A 25,837-nucleotide genomic window follows, 5' to 3' on the forward strand; every position below is an offset into this window, starting at 1 on the left:
AGACGACACATGAAGTTGAGTTGTTGACAGAGGATATCGGCATCTACGTGAATTTGAATGAGATATGAATCAAACACGATCATGCTAAGATGTAGGAACTTCATGACGGGCTGGGTGAGGCAGGTAAAAAGCCACAGGGCCGAATAAATTCCAAATGAGAGCACCTTCCATTGGTAGGTGGACTTGAAACACAAACAGGAGGAAGTGACGGTGATCCCGATTGATGGGAACGTGCAGATAAGCGGCTTGGAGATAAGCGGCATGCAAAGGAACGAGATCAATGTCATGCGAAAATGTGGCAAGACTTCTAAGTACGTTGTGTTGAATACCTTTATGTTGAAGATGAGCCAGAGTTTAAGACTGTCCTTTTTGGGGACAAGGAAATAGGTGAATAAAACCCCGGAGTTGCGTGAAGCAGGCCAAGACATTCAATTGCGTTTTTTACTAGTAACGTACCTAGAGTGTTGATCAACGTTGGTTGTTGCCTGTCCGGATACATTCTCTGTAGGGGCTGGAACGTCATAGGAGGTGGCGAGGTCAGTGGTTGTCAATATCCTTGCTGTAGTAACTGTGTCATGAAGGGGTCTGCAAAGGATGTTCCAGTTGCTTGCAAATAGCCTCGCCTATGGGTTTGTCTGTAACGGGAATGGCTGGAGTTCCCAGTCATGCTGTAGTGAAAAGTAGTCAGTTCCCTGCTGAACCTCCCCCTTAGAAAGTGGAGATGGATTGTCCTTCGAAGGGTCTTGAACCTCGTTGTCCTCTTCCACGTCCGTGAAAGGGATTAGGTCGAGAGGAGAGAAGTTCTCAAAAATCACGTTGGGCAGGAACGAACTGTGGATAGTTCCGCTGTTTCTTCTCCTGATCTTCCAACTGTCTCTTTTGGAGACGCAAAAAGTCCACAGTGACCTGGAGTATAGAGTCTCTGTACATCTTGAGCAACCTGCGGGATCACATCTGTAAATGGTGCATGAAGACCAAGGTTGTTGATAGAGCTTTGCTTTAACTGATCGTCCCTGTAGTACCCCACGGTGACGAAGAGCTGTCATTGAGCCAGAATTGTGAAAGAGGAGGTCAAGGATGTGTTTGAGCTTATCCCGTATAAGGAGTATCCCTCCTCGATTAAAGGAAATAATCCTCGTGTTAATGAGTTGAGGGAGAGATGGAGAATGTGTCCGTTACTGACAGAATCGTAGACACTAGAGATTGTGTACAGCGTACCGTGGTATCCAAATATGAAAGGTCCCAATCTTCAACCATGTAGGATGATGTTGAGCCAGTTTGACCAGTCACCCTCGAGGCTCCCACACACGTGATCGCGAGAACTATGTGTTGACATCGTCAAACTATAACAAATATGAACTTTAACGAGTCAAAGTATGGCATTTATGATATGGTAATCCATTCTCTGTCAGCTAAAGTTCATTTCAAGGCATCAATAGCAGTAATCTGACCGCGGTTGCTGTTAATAACGGTGAGTTGTGCGATCTTCTGATCGCTTCACACACGATTTCGATTTAATTGAAGCAATTCTTAAAGGAATTTTTAATAAAATTTATGAAATAAGTTACAAACATAAGTCCAGATATACATGTACATAGAACACTTTTTATAGCCAGACTGTGTAATTACTTGATTAATTTGCGTTCTTCAGTATGGATTTGTTGACATGGTATTTCCGCAGGGGGGGAATAAATAATGATAATGTGCACCCCCTTCTACACAACTGTGTTTTTTGGAAAAAAAGTGTGCACTATACTCAAGAAAATACGGTACATGACTGAAAGAAACGAAGGCCGTAGCCAGGTTAGAGTTAATGTCCAATAATACTGGTCTGGGAGGAAGTGTAATATTGGATGAGCTAGCTGACGGAACTGAGAACCCTGTGAACAGATCTGCATCAGACAATGTACGATGTAATTGTAACTTGTCAGTGATCCAATGGGCTGATTCAGGGTCTCTGGGTTCAAAACTGTAAACCAAGGAGTTATGGTGATGAGTGATGTTCAAGCACACCGGGTGGGTGTGAGCTAGCTGTCGGATCCTGCAGACTAGAGTGGCCGAGGGTGAACCACCCAACCCGGGAGGGATCGAGTGGGAGGTAACTGGAGCTAGAGTGACATCTATAGGCTGAGAAGTTTACAGAGTTTCGGAATGCTGAAGTAAGACTGGAGAGATGGCTTTCATTAAGGAGTCAAACTATGGTTTTGTACTCTGCTGTTGATCACGGTGATCCCAACTCATGGGCAAGATAGGTGGGCAAGGTTCCGAAGGAGCTGACCTAGTGGGAAAGCGATATGGTGATCTGTGAACTGAACATGATCGGCTTCGGGAATGGCTCTGACATTCCTGTTCCCCATGTGTTGACGAACTACGATCCTTAGATTTAGTAGAAGGTCTAGGGTTGTCGTCATATAAGGGACCTTCCGTAAGAGGATGGCAGAGTAGAGAATGAACATAGCCAGTAGGAGAGCAGTAGTCGAGAAAACTTGGTGGGTAGGGGTATCCAGGTCGCTGGTAATAAGGGTCTCAATAAACCGGGTAAGCATCCCATTCCTATCCATGATTCACGTAGGTATCGACTACTGGATAGTTCCCATAGTTGTAACCGCCATGTTGATAATCAACAGAAGAAGACCGATCCCTGTCGTAGGTAGAACTTCCTGCGGGTGAGAGAGCCGAGGCGGTAATACGAAGTGGACCAGGACTACAATCGCGGTGCGGATGTTTGTTATCAGCCAGAGAACGAGAGTGGTGGCCTGATCTGGAGTGCCGATCCTGGGAGTGGGAGCCCGGATCCTTGTTCTTAGAATTTGATCATTGATCCTTTGCGTGACGATTTGGAATGCCCCTGAAGGTACATGTAGTAGAAACATCGATCTTATCACAATCAGCTGTAGGAGCAGAACAAGTAGATTGCAAGTGTGTTATCTTAAAGGTTGTAGCGCCATCGGCCGCTTGAAAGGGAGCGTGAGCTTGCTTGGGATCAGACAGTTGGACAGAACGAACATTGGCTTGTATAGGAGATTGTGAAGAGTTCAATGGTTCGGTATTGGAAATATCATCGGTGAATATATCTGTCAGATATTGTATCATCCGTGGTCATGGATTTCTTAGTTGAATTCTGGGCCTTAGAATGCCAGTTTGATAACCTATGACGACATAGCTGAAAATAGATGCAGAATCTGGCAAGGCATGGCACTCTGCAGACTGTGAATTCAATAAACACTGCCCGCAACAGTCACTACATAAGGTGTGCGGGTCCGTTATAGAATAAGTTGTCTGTCCTTTTTGGCTATATTTGTAGGTTGTGTAATTCTTCACAGAATTTGGCAACAGAACAAGAAAACTTCTTTTAGATGGTAAAACATGTCACCATGGTAGCAATGAGAAAGAGAAAGAGTTTGCAGAGGTATACACATGGTGAGTTGGAGCAGGCATGTTGTGCACAGGAAACACGCAATTTTGACCTAGCTACTGGAATGTAACCATAGAGAAGCAGGGGTTGTTGGGTGAATGTTTTTATTTTAAAAGCTGGAAACATGGTTCAAGCATGTTTCCACATAGGATTGAAGAAGAAGGGAGAAATGCAAAGTGTGAGATAGGATAATTTTAAAAATCTCTGGGGAGTGAAAACATTTTGCAAGAAAGTCACCCACTGTCCAGTCACCAGTTGGTAGTTATTTGCCCTTGATCCTCTTCTTCAAAATGCCAAGAAAGGACAGAAACCAGGATGAGGGGAAGCCAGGAGGGCCTCATCCATGGAGTATCAGGATAAGTACTTAATATTTGAAATATTCAAATTTTGGTAAATTAATAAAAGTAGCATCTTCCCAGGTGCCCTGTTGTGTTTACTAGTTGTATCATCAGCACAAGAAGTTTGGTCAGTACTCAGCTACGTATGTATCACAACCTTGTGCTGATATCTTGAGGTATGTGTGGTCAGGTAGTTAACAGTGCATGACCATTTCAGTCTGGAACCTGACAAGAAACTTCCCTGAACCAATATAACCTAACAAAAGTTAGTACCTACAAAACGTCCATCTCTGGTCCATGCCAGAACTTCTGTCCATTGAGAAGGATCCACCAAACCTAGCAGTCTTTGCAGACAGGATTGAGGTGATGTTAATGACATCTTTTAGGATCAATGAGTAGTGGTACCAAAATCAGAGGACCCTGATGATGAAGACAATCAACAGATCTCGCAAGTAGCAGTAGGCAAATGTGGAATGTCTGCCAACAGCAACCATTAATGATGTCAATGACGGAGCAGTTTGTGTCTAATGCTAGTGCATAAGAAAGGCCTGAAGTGGATTGTTTGTGGCGGCTGTAATTCTCATGGTGCCAACAGGCCTCCAAAATAGTCACCCTTAACAATATTAGGATAAGGTGTTCTTGGATACTCTTGGTTTGCTGGCACGTGCCTTGACGAGAGAGAGAAGATCGTAAACCTACAGTTTTCCTGGCCAAGTTGTTGGTTTTTGGTGATAAAGTCCTATATCAGACACTTAGGACTCAAAAAGGAAGAGGATGAAGTCAGCCTGAAACTATGTCAAAGCTTTTTTCGGACAAAAGAATCACACTTGTTGTCACATACTGAACTGGTGGAGATCCAACCAGCATTGAAAAATGCTTGACCTGCCATCCTAGAAAGCCATGTGACATTAGTGCCCTTTGCAGATTAGCCAATCGAATATTTGTACCGCAGTAGGAAACATTCTTTCGATGTCAAGGTACCTCATGAGGTTAAGTGAATCTGTTTAATGTATGTCCTGGTGCCTATTAATAAAAAAAAAATAAGTCACTCTGAAAATAACCACCTGTCCCATAGTTGCAGGCATCTGTTTGCACTGAGGTCACGGGTCCATCCACCAGTATTGCTTATGTGATCAGCTTGAAAGTGACTGCAGAGGTGGGCTCAGTGAGAGGGGAACTGAACAGTAGATTGAAGTTCAGTTACCCAATGTAAGAATGTTCGGCCACCATGAAGCACCTGGCTAGCTCAGTTCAATAAACCTGCAAAAGACTGCAGCTGTCACTTAGTTATTGGCTCATTCATGCACTGAGTAATCATCCAAGATTTATTTCAATTCACCCATCTTCTTAGCAGTTAATGATAGAGTCATGGTTGCAGTGTTGATGAGAATGCCAAGAAATACCAACATTTGAGCATGACTGTTGACCTTTGACTGGTTTATTCTAAAACCTAACAATTTTAAGGTCTTGCATAACATAGAGAGACTTCTATTGCACTCTATTGCCCAAATGGATGCTATGATTAAAAAGTCATCAGGTAGGCCACTGCTGTTAATCATATCGGGATTTCATCCATATCAAGACTGCAGCAAACACTTTCAGTCTGGTGAGCTAAAAAGGAAAGTGATATGCGCTTCTGGTTCACCAAAATAATGTAGCAGCAGTCAAATTCAAACATTGACATATGGTGTTTAACTAACAACTCAGTTAGTTAACACCCAATCAAAGACAAAGGAGTCATGGTTTAAAAAACAAAGTCTCAGTTTCAAATAATCTCAAAAGATTTGCTAATCTTGTTAAGTCATCTTAGACATTGTGCACCTTTAATGTTTCACAATTTTCTATCAATTTTCATTTTCTTCCAGCACACTTACACAACATTTGGTGGAATAAACTGTTCAACTTCAGTCTGATTAGGATGCACTCCACTCAGGTACATTTCCATCTGCTTCTTTGCCAGTATGATGTCTGCAACCATATTTGCTGTCTGATCAAGGTTAGGTTCCTCTGGTTCAGGGAAAAACAGCCCATCCTCAATCTCTTGTGTGTATCCCATCAGTCTCATCAGCTCTCTCCCTCCCTGCATGATAAATAATGGTCATCTTACCAAATTATTCTACAACAGGTGTATGCAAGTACTTGAAGCAACAAAAACAGAAGCAGCCCCTTCACAGCCACTTCTACAAAGCTACTGAAGTCTTAAAATACCACCATGTACTAGTCTATGACCTTCATCTTTAATACATATAGCACCAACAGTTTATGTGGTAGAATTTGTAAAAACACATGCATAAAATAAATATAACCATGCCTCAGAAACTGCCTCAATCAAGTCCATTGTACAATTCCAACTATTCTGAAATGTATTTAGGAGATAAACTCACTGTGTTTTCTAATTTGATGTAGTCCCACTGTAGAGTAGATACCTCTTTGTAGTAATTAAGAACCGGCGCTTTATCATCCCAAGTACCCAAATTAGCATAAAATTCCCCTCATGACTCAAAAAGTTCAAAATTACAGAATAATGTCCACACACCCAAACTAGCCAAACTTTACAATGAGTGCACCCCTTACATCAAAGGCGCAAGCTGATTACTATATACATATATGTATATGTATCAGCAGCAGTTACAGAAGTGTTCTCAGGGGACTGCTACTGACGTGAACATTTAGATATGAGTAAAACAGATTATGGTAGTGAATCTGTTAGTTGATCTATGATCTACGGTAATGTGTAGCATCTTGTGGCAGGATAGTGAACTTAGTAAAGAGGGTATTGATACTAAGCGACAATATGTAATAAGGGAAACTCAAGATGTGAGGGATTATTTCCTTAATCATGTACTGGCTTTTTTGACAATGAGCGAAAGGGACTTAAAGAAATAAGATTGTCACTCTCAGTTTTCACAGTACTTTCCTGCTCGATGAGCTTTCCAGATATGCAATAAACGAACAAAATACAATCCGGACAGGGACAGTGAAATAAATCTGCAATCTGGGCACTGAGATTTCCATACGCCTTATAAACCTAGTACAGCATTCAGACCTTGTACTTATCTCTCACAACATGATGTGTGCTTTTCCAAACTTCACTTTGTTGGATGTCTTGAGCCCCGGAAAACTCCAACCTTTGTCCAAGTCCCCATAATAATATATTCAGATATTGTGTTATTTTAATCGCAGCTTTTACTATATATATACTCTTCAAAATAAGAAACTTGACACTGACTTTCAAAATGTAATATAATGCGATTGTTTCAAAATGGGACACAGAAACCATAATTGAAACACTGTTTGAAGATCAATGTACACAATGTTCAAAACATTAATCGTGTCACCTAGACAGACACACATACACCATACAGTTAATGTGACAGGGGTACAGAAAATGTAGGTACAGGTTGTGCCCACCACATGCATCAATCACCGCTTGACACCGACGACCCATAGATGCAATCAAGTTGTCAAAAACACGCTGTTGGATGTGCTGCCATTCATGCTGAAGCGCCGGAAGTGTTTGGGGCGGTGGATTCCTTCTGCGAACGCGTCAATCCAACTCGTCCCACAGATGCTCAATCGGGGACAAATCTGGTGACCGGGCTGGCCAAGGTAATGTCTGGATGTTGTTGTGGTGTAAGAAGTCCTGACAAACACGTGCAATATGAAGTCGAGCGTTGTCCTGCTGTAACTGTCCGCCATGAACGTTGACGTGAGGAAGAACGTAAGGCTGTAGGATCAAGTCTCTGTAACGCACACCTTTCAATGCACCTGCCACATGCACGAGAGGCATCCTACCACCGTGATGAATTCCTGCCCATACCATGACACTCCAGCCGCCAAATGGGACAACCTGCTGCACACAGTTGGGGGCGTCACGTTCACCCCAACGTCTGTAGACACGTGCGCGCCCATCAGCACGTGTGAGTAGGAAACGGGACTCGTCAGTAAACAGTACATTTCTCCACCTTGCACGTGCCCATCTAACCCTCTGTTGGCACCAAAGCAGACGGTCCGCCAGGAATCATGGGGTCAATACATGACGTCGAACAGGTCTTCGTGCAAAAAGTCCAGCCTCCCTCATTCATCAACACACACTCTTGACACCGACGACCCATAGATGCAATGATGACTCTTTCAACACTGTTGCTCGGTACACCAGCCAAGAAGCCACGAGTCACACTGCAGGGTAGACCGACCAAGTCATATCAAAATAGTTAATAATTTTATTAACCTACTTGTCATATCATTCATTTATTAAATCTATCACATTTCACAATGTCTGAAATACGTATTCCATTTGACTTTATTATTTTTGTATCTATAGATTAAAACTTTATTCATTGGACACTATTTCCCGCAATGTTATTGAAAATAAAATTCTTGGACACACTTCGACAATGGGTCCTCGTCAAACATGTCAAACAGCAAAATAAAGATGTTTCAAGCAAATCTTTGAATATATTATACAAAGTAATAAAATCAACAAAAATATATATTAAAGTTGCCAAACTGACATCTAAGTTATTATTTCCATCTTTCCGTGCGATCGCGTGTAATCGTAAATCAAATGACATCTCGGCTTTCGTCGCCCCGATTTCTCGGCTTGGACACGATGTCATTAATGCCAAAATATATGCAAAAGAAATCTTTGTCACAGCTCGTAACCTAGCACTATGCATCCATAAAATTCCATATTTTTAATATAGATTGCGATTTCATGCTTAAAACATTCAGAATAACATGATTTAACCCAAACCTTTCGCCAAAGTCTGAAAATTACCTTTGCTGTAATTTGATTGGCTACCTTAGATCACGTGCTTAAATTTGACCAATCACGAACCTTGTAGCAGATTATGTCAGTGAAACAATATAAGTTTTTTAAATGCATACTGACATGGCAGCCTTCGACGTGCCGAAAATCATTAAATTTTTGCTTCATTGGTCCTTAATCTGGACTTAATAAATGTTTTATCTTACATTATTTTTATTTAAAATGAACTTTATTAAGATTTTAATGAATTATTTAAATAATGTAATACACATAACTTTCATATTTATAAACAATAGGATTAATTAGAACTTTCAAATAGTGTATGGCCGAACATGCAGTAGCAAAGATGTTTTACAAGCAGATAATTTCCTTGATAAATGTTGGCTTCATCTATCACAAAAGAGTCTCTGGGAACTTGGTGTCACAGCAGTAATCTTCTGGTTGGCTGGTGCTGAAAGAGTTAGACGTCGCCCATGCTGCCAAAATAGCAGCGTCTTTCAAGCATTTCCACCCATGACATGAATATTTTTATATTGCCATTTATGCACAAGCTAAGCGCTAGGGATATAATAAAATGTTCTTGAAAAATTGATTTATTTTACTTTTGTTACTCCAGGATAATTTTTTTTCATACCTACCTAACTTTTTAGGATAAACTTCAAGTTAAAAAATGTGAGAGGCTTTTTTTTTTAAATTGGCCTGCCTCGCTTTTGAAATGAATTTGAAATCCGTAAACCAAGAAATAAAAAAAGTGTCGCCCAAGATGTCTCCTGTGCCTCCTATTTGTCTGTGTCACTGCCTGGTAAAATTGAGGCACATGAACTGAACAGAGATGACAATCTAATAGTTCCAAGCCTGTACTGAGTGCAGAGCTCAAGTAATGTCTGTAACCCCACTTTCCCAGAGCTGTGGATTAGTGTGAGGCTTCAGAAAATGAGGGCATGGAGTCCTGGGACTCTAGCTGCTGTAGTCATACCCATTACAAAAGTCTTTTTCCGTATGTGCCAACAACTCATTTTAACACCCTCCAAGGAATGATGTCAAGTCTGTTCACAGAACTTGTTCCAAAGGTTGTTGTAAATAGCAGACGGAAATGTTATCCAACATTGCACCACTTCTGCTGAGACAGATTTGGATTACGAAGAATCTTGCATCTTCTGAGTGATAACTTCCAGGCATGAAGATGGAACGTGTGTAGAATGTCTGATCTGGGCTGGTGGAGAAGATCTCGACATTCTGGTAGTTTGAGAAGTTTGTCCAAGAGTAGCGGAAACGGTCTGGGAAATCATGTCCTAGCTGGTCACACTGGTACCACAGAGGGATTGTGCAGTCCACATCTTCTTTTGTCCTTACAACTCTCTTTAGAAGAGACCATGGAGAGAAGTTACACACAAATATCCCTTTCCAAAACCATGGGCAATACATAGAGTTGGAATGTTTGGGGGTCCTGTACTGGACTGGTGTATACTAGAAGCTTGTTTTTGATATGTGGTGTACAAGTGAAGGTGAGATGGGTCCCACCATACTGAGTTCATTCACATCTATACGAGGACTGGTCAAAAAGTTCTAAGCCTAAAAAATAAAACCAACAATTGTGAAAGTGTTTTAAATTTTAATTTTCAACATAATCTCCCTGCTTTTCAATACACTTCTCATATCGATAGTGAAGCCGTTCCATTCCAGTCAGGAAGAAGTTTTCTGAAGCCGACCTGAAAAACCCATTCATGGCAGCTTTGAGGTCATTGTTGTCTTTCCTTTAAGGAGTTCTTTCAGTTTAGGAAACAGGTGGAGAGCACTTGGTGCCAGGTCTGGTGAGAAACCCACATTGTCACACAGCAGCCTTTGCAAGTTGCGAGGTGTGAGAAAAGGTAATGTCATGAAGTAGTAGAACTCCAGGAGTCAACATTCCTTGCTGTTTTCTTTGAACGAATCTCTCAGACGATGAAGCAAATCAGCATAGTAGGCATCAGTAATCGTCTTTTGACTTTCTATTGTAATCAACAAGGATCACACCCTTTGCATCCCACAATACAGTGACCATAACTCTCTTCACTCATCTTTAAGACTTCAATTTCTTTGGTGCTGGAGAAGTGAAATTGATTGACGTTTTGATTTGGGATGATAGTGGCATAACCATATTTCATCACCCGTTACTAATTTCTTTTTTAATTTGACAAAATCGTTCTTTTCCTTAAGATAAAACTTCAGAAACTTTGGCACCCAACGAGCAGATTTCATCTGTAAATGTCCATGAATAGTAGTTCCAATGGATCCATGGCTTAGACCTGTGTTTTCCTCAGGTTCAGCAATCGTAATACTTCTATCTGACAGTAAACGTTTTCTAGCTCCTTGATTGAATCTTCATTTTTGGAAGTGGAAGGACATCCAGACCTAGGGTCTTCATCAAGGCTTGTTCATGAGAATTTGTATTTTAGTTTTTGCCAAACAACCATACTCATGCCATGTTCTAATTCCTTTGTGTGTACATGCTGTACATAAACCTTGTGCTCAACAATCATACTCATGCCATGTTCTAATTCCTTTGTGTGTACATGCTGTACATAAACCTTGTGCTCAACAACCATACTCATGCCATGTTCTAATTCCTTTGTGTGTACATGCTGTACATAAACCTTGTGCTCAACAACCATACTCATGCCATGTTCTAATTCCTTTGTGTGTACATGCTGTACATAAACCTTGTGCTCAACAATCATACTCATGCCATGTTCTAATTCCTTTGTGTGTACATGCTGTACATAAACCTTGTGCTCAACAATCATACTCATGCCATGTTCTAATTCCTTTGTGTGTACATGCTGTACATAAACCTTGTGCTCAACAATCATACTCATGCCATGTTCTAATTCCTTTGTGTGTACATGCTGTACATAAACCTTGTGCTCAACAACCATACTCATGCCATGTTCTAATTCCTTTGTGTGTACATGCTGTACATAAACCTTGTGCTCAACAATCATACTCATGCCATGTTCTAATTCCTTTGTGTGTACATGCTGTACATAAACCTTGTGCTCAACAACCATACTCATGCCATGTTCTAATTCCTTTGTGTGTACATGCTGTACATAAACCTTGTGCTCAACAATCATACTCATGCCATGTTCTAATTCCTTTGTGTGTACATGCTGTACATAAACCTTGTGCTCAACAATCATACTCATGCCATGTTCTAATTCCTTTGTGTGTACATGCTGTACATAAACCTTGTGCTCAACAACCATACTCATGCCATGTTCTAATTCTTTGTGTGTACATGCTGTACATAAACCTTGTGCTCAACAACCATACTCATGCCATGTTCTAATTCCTTTGTGTGTACATGCTGTACATAAACCTTGTGCTCAACAACCATACTCATGCCATGTTCTAATTCCTTTGTGTGTACATGCTGTACATAAACCTTGTGCTCAACAATCATACTCATGCCATGTTCTAATTCCTTTGTGTGTACATGCTGTACATAAACCTTGTGCTCAACAATCATACTCATGCCATGTTCTAATTCCTTTGTGTGTACATGCTGTACTTAAACCTTGTGCTCAACAACCATACTCATGCCATGTTCTAATTCTTTGTGTGTACATGCTGTACATAAACCTTGTGCTCAACAACCATACTCATGCCATGTTCTAATTCCTTTGTGTGTACATGCTGTACATAAACCTTGTGCTCAACAACCATACTCATGCCATGTTCTAATTCCTTTGTGTGTACATGCTGTACATAAACCTTGTGCTCAACAATCGTACTCATGCCATGTTCTAATTCCTTTGTGTGTACATGCTGTACATAAACCTTGTGCTCAACAATCATACTCATGCCATGTTCTAATTCCTTTGTGTGTACATGCTGTACATAAACCTTGTGCTCAACAATCATACTCATGCCATGTTCTAATTCCTTTGTGTGTACATGCTGTACATAAGCCTTGTGCTCAACAACCATACTCATGCCATGTTCTAATTCCTTTGTGTGTACATGCTGTACATAAACCTTGTGCTCAACAATCGTACTCATGCCATGTTTCCAGTTCCTTTATGTTTACCCTGTACATGCCATATATAAACACTGTTGCACTTCTGCGCATGTGTAGCTTTCTATATCACAACACACATATTAACCATGTCATGGACAAGCATCTTCCTCCTTTGTCTTCGTACCGGTCAGCAATTCACACCCTCCATCCCCATCATCACCTTGGGGCTGAACCGGGGTTGCACTCAGGCTTGGGTTGGGTTTTTTACCCCTCAATTCATTAAGTCCCGGGTTACACACAACAACCTAAGGGCAATACCTACAGCATAGTCTGGGTCATTACGACATCAGGACACTACACCCCATCCTGTCCGGGTCGTACAACCCCAGGACATTACCTTCATCTATGTCCGCATCTACTACCTCAGGATATTGCAGATACCTCGTCCAGGTCATTCCAATCATTATGCAACCGAATCAGCCCCCATTTTACATGCCAAGTTTTTAATAAATGTTCAATTTCAGATTTCTATGTTATGTTATTGATGCAAACTTAAACAAAGCTGCCCAATGTTTAACAGTGGATTAGCTAGGGCACGTATCCCCATACACTTGTGACAGGGGGTCATGAATTTCTTGGGGAATACTTTTCTAAAGTAACAAACTTGATGACTGCTCGGTACTTGTTCTTTTCCTTTTGTGTGTCCATTTGGACCACTATCTTGTACAACTGGCTGTCACTGATATACAAACAGTCTCAACAGACCAAATACACTTGCAATAAACTACTCAAACAATGTACTACATTGACTAGGTCACTTTTTTATTCAATTTAGTATATGATATTAAAGGGTTATACATTGAGTAGCACGTGATGTGGTATACTTTAGGTGTAGGTTACATACGAGGGGCGTTCAATAAAAGACCAAGTCACAGAATATCTTTTGCACTTTTATTTTTCAAAATAATCTCCATTCACCTCAATACACTTATTCCATTTGTCCTTCAAGCTTTTAATACCACTTTTATCAAAATCTGCAGATTGGCCCTTTATGTCCTTGTCATCCTGGAAGCCTCTTCCATGTAGGGCAGATTTCATTTGGAAATAGTCACTGGGGGCTAAATCTGGGCTGTAGGGTGGGTGATTTAACTGTTCGAATCCACATTCATTTTTATCAAAATCTGCAGATTGGCCCTCTAACCACGCCTCTGTGGCAGCCTTTATGTCCTTGTCATCCTGGAAGCCTCTTCCAGGTAGGGCAGATTTCATTTGGAAATAGTCACTGGGGGCTAAGTCTGGGCTGTAGGGTGGGTGATTTAACTGTTCAAATCCACATTCGCATATGGCAGCCTGTGCAATTCTCGACTTGTCAACAGGAGCGTTGTCATGCAAAAGTAGAATACCACGTGTTAATAATACCGTGGCGTTTCTGGCGAATAGATTTTTGGAATTCTTTCATTACATTAGCATAATACTGTCCATTGATTGTAGTTCTTGGTGGCATGTTATCAATCAGTAATATGCCTCTTGCATCCCGAAATATGGTGGCCATTACCTTGCCAGCCGATGGTTGAGTGCGAAATTTCCTCAGAGGCAGAGAATTGGGGAGCTTCCATTGCATGGATTCCAATTTAGTTTCTGGGTCCCAGTGGTAGGTCCATGTTTCATCACCTGTCACTAGACAAGAAAGAAATCTGGCTTCATCAGCAGTATAGAGATCCAGGAGGTCTCAACAACTTTCAGTTCTCTGATGGCAATCTTGAGCTCTGGGGTTTCGAGGTACCAATCTTGCAGATACCTTGGACATACCTAGATGCTCATGAATAATTGTTACAACAGTTCCAACTGATAGTTGGAATTCCCTAGAAAGTTCAGATACTTTCACTCGTCGGTCAGACAAAATTCTTCTTTCTATAGCAGCAATGGTTTTTGGTTGGGTGGCATCTGAAGGCCTGCCTGACCTTGGGTCATTGTCTATGGACTCCCTACCCCTTTTAAACTGTAGAGACCAACGGCAAACTGTGGAATAGTCAGGATCATCCTTACCCATCACTTTACACATGCGATCATGGATTTCTTTTGTTTTGCATCCCTCCCTGGTGAGGAACTTTATTACAATGCGTTGTTCATGTTTGAGAGAATCCATGATTGTGACCACCCGTAGGTGAATGAAGCCATCACATCTAACTTATTGTTGTGTCTGGAACTTGTTATGACACATGTCAACCTGATGTTATGACTAGTGTCACACCTGCCAAAACTTGACATTGTGTAACCTTAGGTTCCGGGTACTTTACCCTTCTACCTTTGGTCACTTGACCTTATCGATCACTCCTTGGTTCTAGGGATGATGTAGCTCTCTCAAAATCACAAGTCAGATGGTTTGCTCCAGTCCCTTTTTATTTATGATAGAATTAATCATAAACATACACACATGGTCCTCAGATAAGTTCTTGTTGTTGCCGGATATAAATACAACACATACCTAGATGATGCTTTGAAAGGCCTGATGGTTTTTCTGATGAACGTTTAACTCTATTTCATTTCTGACTCGGGATCCCAAAACCACAGAGAACCTTTCTGTTCAGCTGTATGCTCCCGACTCCCCGCACCACTCTCGGACAACTAACAAAATACTATCGATGATAATTTTAGCTCCTCCCTCCAAAATCACATTTGACATCATGAGAAATGAGTCATAATGGTCATTCCCCAATTTCCATAGTAATTAGTTTTATCATCAAGCCCTTCGGTCTAACCAATTTGATTACCTCTCTAGGGTCATTGGTCAACTCGGACATACTCATATTATCAAATACCCTCAAGTACTCTGCTAGACTGGAAGGCGCCGAAAAGATACTTAATCATGTTATTTTGACATTCGAATCAAGCAGTAGTATTCAGAAATATTTGATCACCACTAATCTAACAATTTTGTTCCATCCATCTATCTCTCTTCTGACATTTTTATTGCAAGACCAACTCTACCAATTCTTTGTACTAATGAAAAGTTATACTCTATCACTTAAGAGAAGCAAAACCAATAATCACTTGCCCCAGGAGTGTTGCCCTGACCCTGTACGGTCACTTCTCTCAAATACATCTATATTTTACCCAAAAGCTTAATTTAGTAAACTATATTTTAAAGTAAATATTAAAAAAACCTTTTTCCAAAATACCCTGGTTATAATTGTTTGTGTCAACAAAAATGCCCAAGTTGCAAAATTTATTGGACGCCCCTCGTACCTATACAGCAGACAGCAAATTTAAGTTGGCTACAGGTTTCCATATATGTTTACAAATGGTGAAACGGGCAGGCTACATTTGCCATGTTTACTAACTAAGTGTGAAGCTAAAGCCTTACAGGACATTAGTGGAAATTGCTCATGTTAAAAAAAAAATAGATACATATTAACTAGACAATTCATTTGCCAAATTTTTCCATTTTCTGTCAAACTGTCTTATTGAATTGTTTTTGTGAGCAATTGATTTCTCTATCTTAAATATATCGATTAAAGTCTTCAGAAACTTTTCAAGTGGCAATTTGTTTTTCTTAATACTTGATACATGTATATATTTTTTGCATGCCAGTATGATGTGATTTAACAGAGTGTTAGAGTTGTACCAAAGTAAAACAGAGCATTGTAAATGTAAATTGTTTTGAACATTTTGTATTCAGAAAACATTCAACTTTAGCCCCAAACTCTTTAACATGCTTACAATCCCAATATACATGAAGTAAGGATTCAGCATTAGTTTCACAAAATGAGCACAGATCATCATCAAGAATTTTCATTTTAAACAATTCTTTCTTTGTAAAGATGATGCAATAAATAAATTTATATTGAAAATCAAGTAATCTTTACATCTTTTGTACATTTTCTGTATCTGATAAAAACATCTTTCCATGATATATCTAAGTATATATCTGGAGTTGTATTTAAATGTTGATTATATAAGATAATGTGATTATTTCTAATTGTATCTTTCCAGGATTTTGGTATGTTTAATAGAACTTGGTAATAGTTAATAATTGTGCCTTTAATTTGTTATTTTCTCTTAGGTTCAGTAAAGGGCATTATATCATCTTCATTACAGATATATCTAATAGTGTAAATTTCCTTTAAAAACCAATTTCTAATAATGATAGTTACACCAAAGAGGTTCTGATAGTGCTTCTTCAATGTTTGTGGAGTTAGTTTTGTGTCTTCTATACAATGTTCCCCAAGCAGCCAAACCATCTCTCCAGTAAGGGTTAGCTAAGTCTATACAGCTTTTAATATTGGCCCCACGTAGGAATATGTTTTGGGGTGGAAAGATGCTAGGGTTATTACAGTTTTTGTTTTGGAGATGTTTTTTGAGAACTGACAGTTTTAGAGAAATTATAAAGGACCTTACCTCTATCATTCTCAGTCCGCCTTTGTCATATTTTCTAATTAAAGTTGTTCGTTTTATTTTGTCCCTTTCATCATGCCAGATGAATCTGTACAATATTTTGTTTAGTTCATCAATAAATTCACTAGGAGGGTGTAACGGTTCAGGGGGTGGGTATTGGGGTAGAGCTTTGGGTAGCGAATCGTGGATCACTCCCAATACCACCAACCACACAGTTTTAATTATTTAACTTATCAAAAACAATTTCACAATTAAGAAATACACTATAACATTTATTACATTACAAGAATAGAATTATATTTTTCATTCTGTTATGAAAATATACAAGAAATATAAAATACGTGAATGACAACTCACATCTCTCAGATCGAACCAGCAATCTCTCTCTCGCCTCAGAATTTTTACAACTGATAAAACAGTCAACAAAGTGACGTCATACCGGAAGTAGTCTCTCGCACGATGATACAGTTGGTGGAACGTGGGGAAATTGCATTCCACCTGTGACAGAAGTTATTTTACTTCGTGTCACGGCTATGTAGTAATATAATATACAATGCATTTAGATGGACTAGATGCAATTTTGTAGCCATACAAGGCAGATTTAAGCCATTATGCTACAAGAAGTAGTTTCGTGGAACACACACAAATATAGGTGACGTCACAAGAACTATCACGTTGCCAAATCAAAACAGGTGATTTAGAACGTGTTCACATTTTGTTTTTGCACATTAAACAAACAGTCAGTAAGATCAGTGGTGATATACCTTAATTCATGTAGCAATAAAGTTTCTTACACACCTGTGGGTGAGAAACCCATTTGAGATGACTGGTATCAAACATATGTGTGAGATCGAATTCCAGGCCCGTGATTGGCTACTCCATGGTGATGACCTGGGGTCAGATGATGACGGACTACTTTCTTAAGTGTAAGTCATTCATAAGTTGCTCGTGCTTCAGTCGAATGTTCACATACATCTGTATTGAACCACATGACCGTGTAATTAATAATAAAAATAAACAAACTCGTCCTCGTCTGCGAGTTTGTTTGTTATTATTATTATCAGTTACATTATCTGTTGTTATGTCAACATTATCGTTTTTTCAGAGTGTAAACCCCCTGGCTGCCACAGCGACATATGTCCCTTCTCTTCAACCCTCACTTCGAAATAAAATTCAAAATACATCACGCAGACACTTCACAGTTTTGAATTCCCCCTTCTGTTTATCATTTACTGTCATTTTAGGCAATTCAAAATTACTGAAAGTGACTGAAAGTTAGGTATATGTAAATCTCGCCAAATCACAATTCACGGCGTTATATAAATATTTACTGTGTGTTTAGAAATCTAAATATCGGATATTTACTTGAATGATTAAAGTAGAAAAATAGCATATTAGCGATCACGGGTATCAAATCACTAATGATAACTCTGAAATGTCGCTGATAAGCCTAGAATCGTTTAGAATGTTTTGGAAAATATGCACACACGAACGCCGAAGTGTACGTTCCGCCATATTGGATTGTGTTTACAAAATGTCGATTATAAGACGCCTATATTCGATCAGGTATATTTCAAACTCAGCTGCTATACATGCATCCCTGAATGCTTCATACATTTTCGAAACAATGGATCAATGGTCTTTGTCACCAATGCAAATTATCTAGATGAAATCATGCGAAATAAATTAGGTATGGACACGAAAACTGTGCTCGGAAAATTGTACTTACTGAAATGTAAACAAAGCAAAATTCAGATTTTACACTGTAGCATAAAAGAGGTACTTTCGTCTAATTGTTGCATACATTGGTTCGATCACGCGTTTGAGAATATTCATGGGAAGAGTATTGTTGCACTAATTATGGAATTACACATATTTACATTACAATGACGTGTTAAATTCAACAGAAGCCGTAAAAGTTTCCGTCCTGTGTGACGCCATGACTGACGCTAAATCACACACAACAATGACGGTAGGCCTAGTTATCTGCATTTCTGACTAATTCTCTGTTACATTGGAAAACATGGTAAACAAATAACAGTACGCAGATTGTCAGAATGTTTCTGAATACTTACTTGACACATTTATGTGTATACCATCTCTTAATCAACGAAATCCTCCTCTGGAAATCCCGCGTACTGTTGTCAGTGAACACGCCATTTTGTAAAAGTCGGTCACCGGTAGTGATGTCATACGGAAGTAAACATTGTTGTACACATTTGGCAATTTCTTTGTGGTGTAAACTTTCAACTTGGCACCCAGCGTGTTCTTGGTTTTTGTCTAGTTTGCATTTTCATCATCGCCTTGATAATCCACAGATAGGACGGACACCTTTTTGTGTAGGGTCACATTATTTATGAGTAGTAAGCAGCACATAGGATGACGTCACTTATGACAGTGGTGTTACATGTATTAATGCGCTACTGCAATCATGAGAATAGACAAAATTCATCGGTTCGATGTTAAAAAGGTGCGATTTTAGGCTGTGTAAGAAACAGATTACTGCACTCGTGTCTGTCAGATACCATTGATCTTACAACTCGTTGTTACAAAGCGTATCTAACTCGCTTTCGCTCGTTAGATACATTTTGAAACAACTCGTTGTAAGATCAATGGTATCTGACAGACACTCATGTAGTAATCTCTATATATCTTTATGGTTGGATGCTGTATCGCATACAACATGTACAATTTGATTTATCTCACTTTATACTGACCGAAATATACAAAAGGCTTGTACATTACAGAGGGTTTGGAAGAGAGGAAAATATATGTACTAAGGGCCAAGGACAGGGCCAAGGTTTTGACAACAGTAATTTTACCTATCAATTTTAAATTTCTTTTCGTCCAATTCCCTAAAATTTTAGTAATAATTTCAATTCTTTTCTTTGTATTGATTACCCACAGATTATGTAATTTTGAATTAATCTTTATTCCCAATATTTCAAAGTCCTCACTGTGCCAGTCTAGTTTCAAATCCAGACATAATTTGATGTCACAGCCTGTCATTGAGCCTATCCATATTGCTTTTGTTTTATCAATATTAATTTTTAATCCTGACATTTTATAAAAACCATTTAGGGTGTCAATCGCTGTACTTGACGTCAGTCCCATCTAGAAATATTTCAATATCATCAGCATATTGTCCAAGTTTATGTTCCACATTATTCAGTTTGATACCTTTTATTGCATTATTATCACAAATTATTATTCCCAACATTTCAGCAACGAGCAGGAATAGATATGGAGACAATGGGGCTCTTTGTCTACATCCCCTTTCGTTACAGAAGAATGTAGATAGGTGTCCATTTTGTATGATGCAAGATGAAGCTTTATTTATAAGTATGTATATCCATTTTCTTATATTAGGTCCAAAGCCAAACTTTTCCAGTGTCAACATGGTAAATTATTTTGAAACAGTATCAAAAGCTTTTTCAAAGTCTTATTTTTTAATTTTGTTTCAAACAAAATATCACATAGTATTTGTATGTTTTCGCTAATACATCTTCCAGGGATAAAGCCAGTTTGGTTTTCGTGTACAAGAGTATAAAGTGTTGTTTTAATTCTGTTTGCTAAACATGTACCGGTACTCAAAATTATATACAATGAATTTAACAGAGAAAATGGTTGCCAGTTTTTGAGTAGTTGTTTATCTTTAGTGCCTTTGGGTATACAGGTAATGACTCCTCTATTCATTGTTAGACTTAAAGTGTTATTTCTAAATGTTTCTGTAATGTATCTGTATACCCATATTCCAAGATCTTTTATGAAAAATTTGAAAAGCTCTACAGGGAATCCATCAATACCTTGGCTTTTGTTATTTTTCATAGATTTTACGGCCTTTGTTATTTCATTCATGTTAATCGTGTCTTCTAAATAATCAAACTATGATTTACTTAGTTTTGGTGTGTTAAGTTTATGTAATAAATTTTTGGATTCATTAGTTATTTCTCCACTTGAAGAATATAGTTTCTCATAAAAATTTCTTTGTTCAGTTTAGATGGATTGTTCATCGGTTACTAACTCCCCTTTTTCAGTTATAATACTGTCAATTAGTTTACTGGTATAGTTCCTGTTTTCAAGATGACAAAAATATTTTGATGGTTTTTCTCCTTCCTTCCTTCCTTCTGTTTCTAATTTGTATTCCCCTTGATTCTTCTTCTTTTAATTTTTCAAAAAGTACTTTATAATCAGACAAGTCTGACAGCTTTGATTCACTTATATTCTGAAAATTTCCCCTAATTTCCTCTTCTATTTGCTTTATTTTTTCCTGTAAGTTTTTACTTTCTTCATTTTTGGTTTTCTTTAAATAAGTGGAAAAAGATATTGTTTTGCCTCTCACTTTCATCAAAAATGATTTTAAAAAAGAGTATCACTGATTTTTAGATCTTCAGTTTTTCTTGCTTAATCTTTGGAATATTCACTGTTTGAATATTCTAGCTTTGTTTCTTCTAGTGTATCTTTCACTATTTGGATATAGTAAAGATAAACAGTAAAGGTGTATTCAACCTCCAGTAGCCCCTACCTCTTTCTTTGCTAAGTGTATTTGAAAAAGTCAATGTTATTGCAGAGTGATCAGATTTGTTTCCTGGTATATTTGTAGAATCAGTAGTTATATTTGCAATGTCTTGGGAGACCAAAAGGAAGTCAAGTTTAGCTTGTTGTTTAGTCTTTTTCTTCCACCATGTGTATTCTTTGCACCTAGTTTTTTTTCTCTCCAAACATCAATTTATAGATCAAAGTTTTCCTTTTTTTCAAGCACTAACTTTCTTGCTTTGGACTTGTTGATATGCTTATAATTTTCCAAATCGACATCTGGATTGAGAACCAAGTTTCAGTCTCCGCATATAACCATTGATTCGTTTTCAAATTCGTCAATATTATTGAACAAAGTATTGTAAAAAGCAGGTTCATCTTGATTTGGCCCATAAATATTAATCAGAGTTAACCTTATGCCCTCTATTGTGATATCTGCTATTATATAGTTTCCATTAATATCTTGTTTAAATCTATGTTTTTTTATTTCTAAAGTATTACAAAACAAAATGGCAACTCCTCTTGCATTTGACTTGTAAGGTGCTATTATACTTTGAAGTCCCCATTCGTTTCTCATTAATGTTTCGTCTTCTTTAGAAATATGAATGTCTTGTAGACATATTATAGAAAATTTCTTCTTTCGCCATAGGTTCATTACTTCTTTACGTTTCCTTTTATCTGCTAGGGCCCTGCAGTTTGCTGATACTATTCTTATTTTGTCACCCATATTCAGTGTTTTCCAAACTAAACAGATTCATATTGTTGTCAAGGTGGTTATTTATATCATACATTGGTTCATCACCTACTGAATAGAATGTTTTTAAACTTTGTGGGAAAAACAGATTGTATGAAAACATACAATGATAATAAAAACCAAGTAGATAGGGTAGCGTTTCCACAAGCTATATCCATCATGGGTATTATAAATCAAACAGTATTCCCATGGCCACAATTGGTTGTGTTCACATAGCCATCAACTGACGTGTCTTCAAACTAGGCCAAGGAAGGGAAGTAACTCACGTGTGAACATGGTGATGTGAGAGAATAACACATCAACACAAGAACATGTTTCTAATGGCATCATAAATCATACATAGTTCTCAGACATTATCATCAGTCAAACAATTATCGAAACCTATTTGAAAATACACCAATACTGGTAGTAAGATACCGCTACTCACTTGCCAGCATTATGCCCCACTGTTCCTTGCGGAGTGTACAAATCACGTGATCTGTAGTACCGGTACACGTCATAGATAATTATAGCGCTATACATCAAAATTCAATAACACTGTTTCTACCTGACATACACCTTTTTCAGTCGATGTTAAGATTCAAGAGAGATGCATAATCTCACAACATGGACATGTAAGTTTCATGCGTGCTAGGTTCTTGATAAACTGGTAATTTATGAAAACATTTAGTCACATGACATTCACATGATTCTATAAATAGCAACGAAAACAAACTTCAAATCAAAGTGGTAATACGAGTGTCACTGAACGCCATTCTATCATAAACTGCTCAAAGTCACAATAGATGCAGACTTCACCGCACATCATCCATGTTGCACTGTATTGATAGATTTAAGACATAAATGCATTGTACTTTGCATTAATGCATACTACCACAAAGCCAAGGACTCAGCATTGGTGAAGCCATCGTTGTTTACTACAGCCGAGAGTTGTTAATATCCTCGTCGAGACTGATATGTAGCCACGGTCGGTCTGCAATCTTCCTGTACTGGAGGGTGATATCTAGCCCTTTTTCCTGAATCCATGTCTGGGCTTGGTGTTCTTTGCAAAGCTTGAAGTCCTTACTTGCTAGTTTTCCACAGAGTTTTTTCAACGGTACAGGAAGGTCCTTGCGGATTGAGACATGTCTCTCACGCAGGACAGCGTTTTTTCGGAAACTTGCATCCAAGATTAGTTGCCTGTCCTTCATGACAAATTTTATCCTGATGGGTTTTGGTGAAAGAGCTGTAAAGGGATTTGTACTCTGGCGCGGTAGTCTATGGATGTTGACAAAGTTAATTTCGTCAGCGCGTTGCAAGCCCAGGTCAGTGAAAAGTTTTCTGCACTATGTTTCTGGGTCTAATTCATCTTGTATGCCATAGATCAGTAAATTGCTCTTTCAAAAATAAAGTGCTTGTGTCAATAATTTCGCTTCTGTGTCTTTACATAGTTCAGCCATTTCGTCCCTCAACATTTGAATCTCAGACTTGTTTACGTTTATCTGTTCGGAGTTGAACTCGACTGACCGCAGAATATCTTCTGTTTTAGACTGTAATTTGGTGACTTCATTGTTTACTTTATCAATTTTGTACGTGATCTCATCTGTTTGCTTTTTGAGAGAATCTTTAATCAAAGTTTTCATGTCATCGAACATGCTCACCAACATGGCTGTCGCTGGATTCTCCGGTGTCAGGGTAGTGTCGCTATCAGTCGACGATTTTGACTTAGTTGATGTTTGATCCACTGAATTAACTGGCTGAGCAGCTTGCTGAGATTCAGTCTCACCTTTACCTCTTTGGCTTTTTCTTAGATTGGCCACTTTAGTTATGGTTTGGATGGACTTTGCTCAGGAGATTGTTATGTGCGACCTGTCGCCATGAGCCTGTCAGACTAGGTCACTTTTTTATGGCCCATAGTTAAAAGTTAGTCAGGCTTAGAATTTTGTTACCAGCCCTCATATGTGGCAAAGCTAAAATCTTCTCTTGTAAATCATGTCTTGACTCGTCAGACTCCCTAGCAAAAATACTCACCATTGTAGATTGTGGTTAAGCCTATCTGCCACATTGGTAACCATCCATTGTGTATTGACAAAATGATCTTCCAGTTTTCAGGATCCCCCTGAAACTTGAATCAGGAACTGAGAATATCTTTTGCTGGCTTGATTTCTGCTTTGGTCGGATGATCGAGGAAACAACATGCAATAGTAGTTGAATAAGTCGTGTTTGGGATAAGCTGATTCTTGTACTGATCAGTCTGAAAAGTCAGTGTATCCATAGAGACAAACTAGTTTGATGTGATCAAATTTGATGAATTCAAGTGACCAGTCACAAGAAACTGATTCCCTCTGGACCAGTATTTCTTGTTGAGAAACGTTCAGCTCTATCAACAAGTGCATATCTTGTTCAGGCATAACAACCAATCAGCTATCACATATTACTGTCTCAGGAATAGATGATATAGCACATGAGACTTGGAAGCATGTTTCTCATTGGTCAGTATAGTTTCGCTGTTGAATGCTTCACTTCACCAGTGCATAAACACTTTGCTCTCTGTGAAATGTTATGCCCATAAATACTTTCATCATTTCAATTTCATCATGATCTCTTGACCTCTATCTTTCAGAAAGGCCACAAAAATACAATGGGCAGACATGAAATATTTTCAATTTCTGACGAATGTTGCTCATTGTCCGCTCCCATCGGTCCTTGTGTAGGCATTAGATAAGTCTTCAGTAAGCAAAAATTGAAATCAATAGACATAGCCATGTTGATTGGTTACCTAGAGAGTCAATATCGACTATCTCCTCTGTAGCCTCCTCTACGTTGCTTGGAATTGGATATGCAATGTTGAGTTAGCCCTCAAATAAAGGACAAGTTGTGACCTGTTGTGCTATAAACCCTCCTGCTAAGTTCTGACACTGCCTTAGTCCGAACTTGGGTGGGAAATATTGTCTCTGTATCAATCCAAGTGAAAAAGCTGGACATCCACATGGTGAGTTTCTCATCCCTGCATTTAACAATGCTATCTGGAAGACCAACCCCATCCATACGGATGGTAACTGGTGTCTCTCCAGGAATATTCCTGTTGAAGCAGAATGACTTAACATTCTCCCATACTTTATAACATCTGCATCAACAATCTCCAATTAGAGGTTTTGACAGGTCATGGAAATCTTCATACACACTCGGAGGGTTCAGGAAATGGCCATTGTAATTTTGGTATGTTTGTCATTTCATTTTTGGAAGTGGTACCTTCCTGTCATTTCTCCAATTCTTGATGCATGCTGACGGGGTTAACTTCTTTGGTCATGTGGACAAGGCGTCCGACCTCGGATCAGAAGATTCTAGGTTCGAATCCCATCATGGGACTTGGAAATTTTATGGCCGCTACACGAGTATGGTTTATGCCGCTTTTAGCAATATTCCAGCAATATCACATGGGGGGTAAGCACAGGAAAGAAGTGAGGTTCCCTGCCTTGGGCATGTACAAGAGGCGTGGGCAGAAAGAGACTATCACTTGCACAAGATGTTTATAGTTTGATGACTGCCAAAATACAGGATTTGTGGCAATGATGTAATAGAAATTTTGTATTCGCAGGAATTATATTGAGAAACTCACCCCAGTGTCGTTTGATATTAAGTGTTGATA

The 25,837-nt window shown here is 38.9% G+C and overlaps 1 protein-coding gene across 2 annotated transcripts in view; it reads right to left on the bottom strand.

The window, feature by feature from the left end:
* LOC139454195 (E3 ubiquitin-protein ligase RNF31-like) overlaps window positions 1-25,837 on the bottom strand; it is a 247,916-nt gene that overhangs the window by 196,594 nt on the left and 25,485 nt on the right. For both annotated transcript variants that reach the window (XM_071235763.1, XM_071235762.1), the window contains exon 4: window positions 5,628-5,833. In XM_071235763.1, the coding sequence (XP_071091864.1) occupies window positions 5,628-5,833 (206 nt within the window). The remainder of the gene's footprint in view (window positions 1-5,627; window positions 5,834-25,837) is intronic.

The sequence above is a fragment of the Haliotis cracherodii genome, unplaced genomic scaffold (genome assembly GCF_022045235.1).
Source record: "Haliotis cracherodii isolate W230 unplaced genomic scaffold, xgHalCrac1.p SCAF_10, whole genome shotgun sequence".
Lineage (NCBI taxonomy): Eukaryota > Metazoa > Mollusca > Gastropoda > Lepetellida > Haliotidae > Haliotis > Haliotis cracherodii.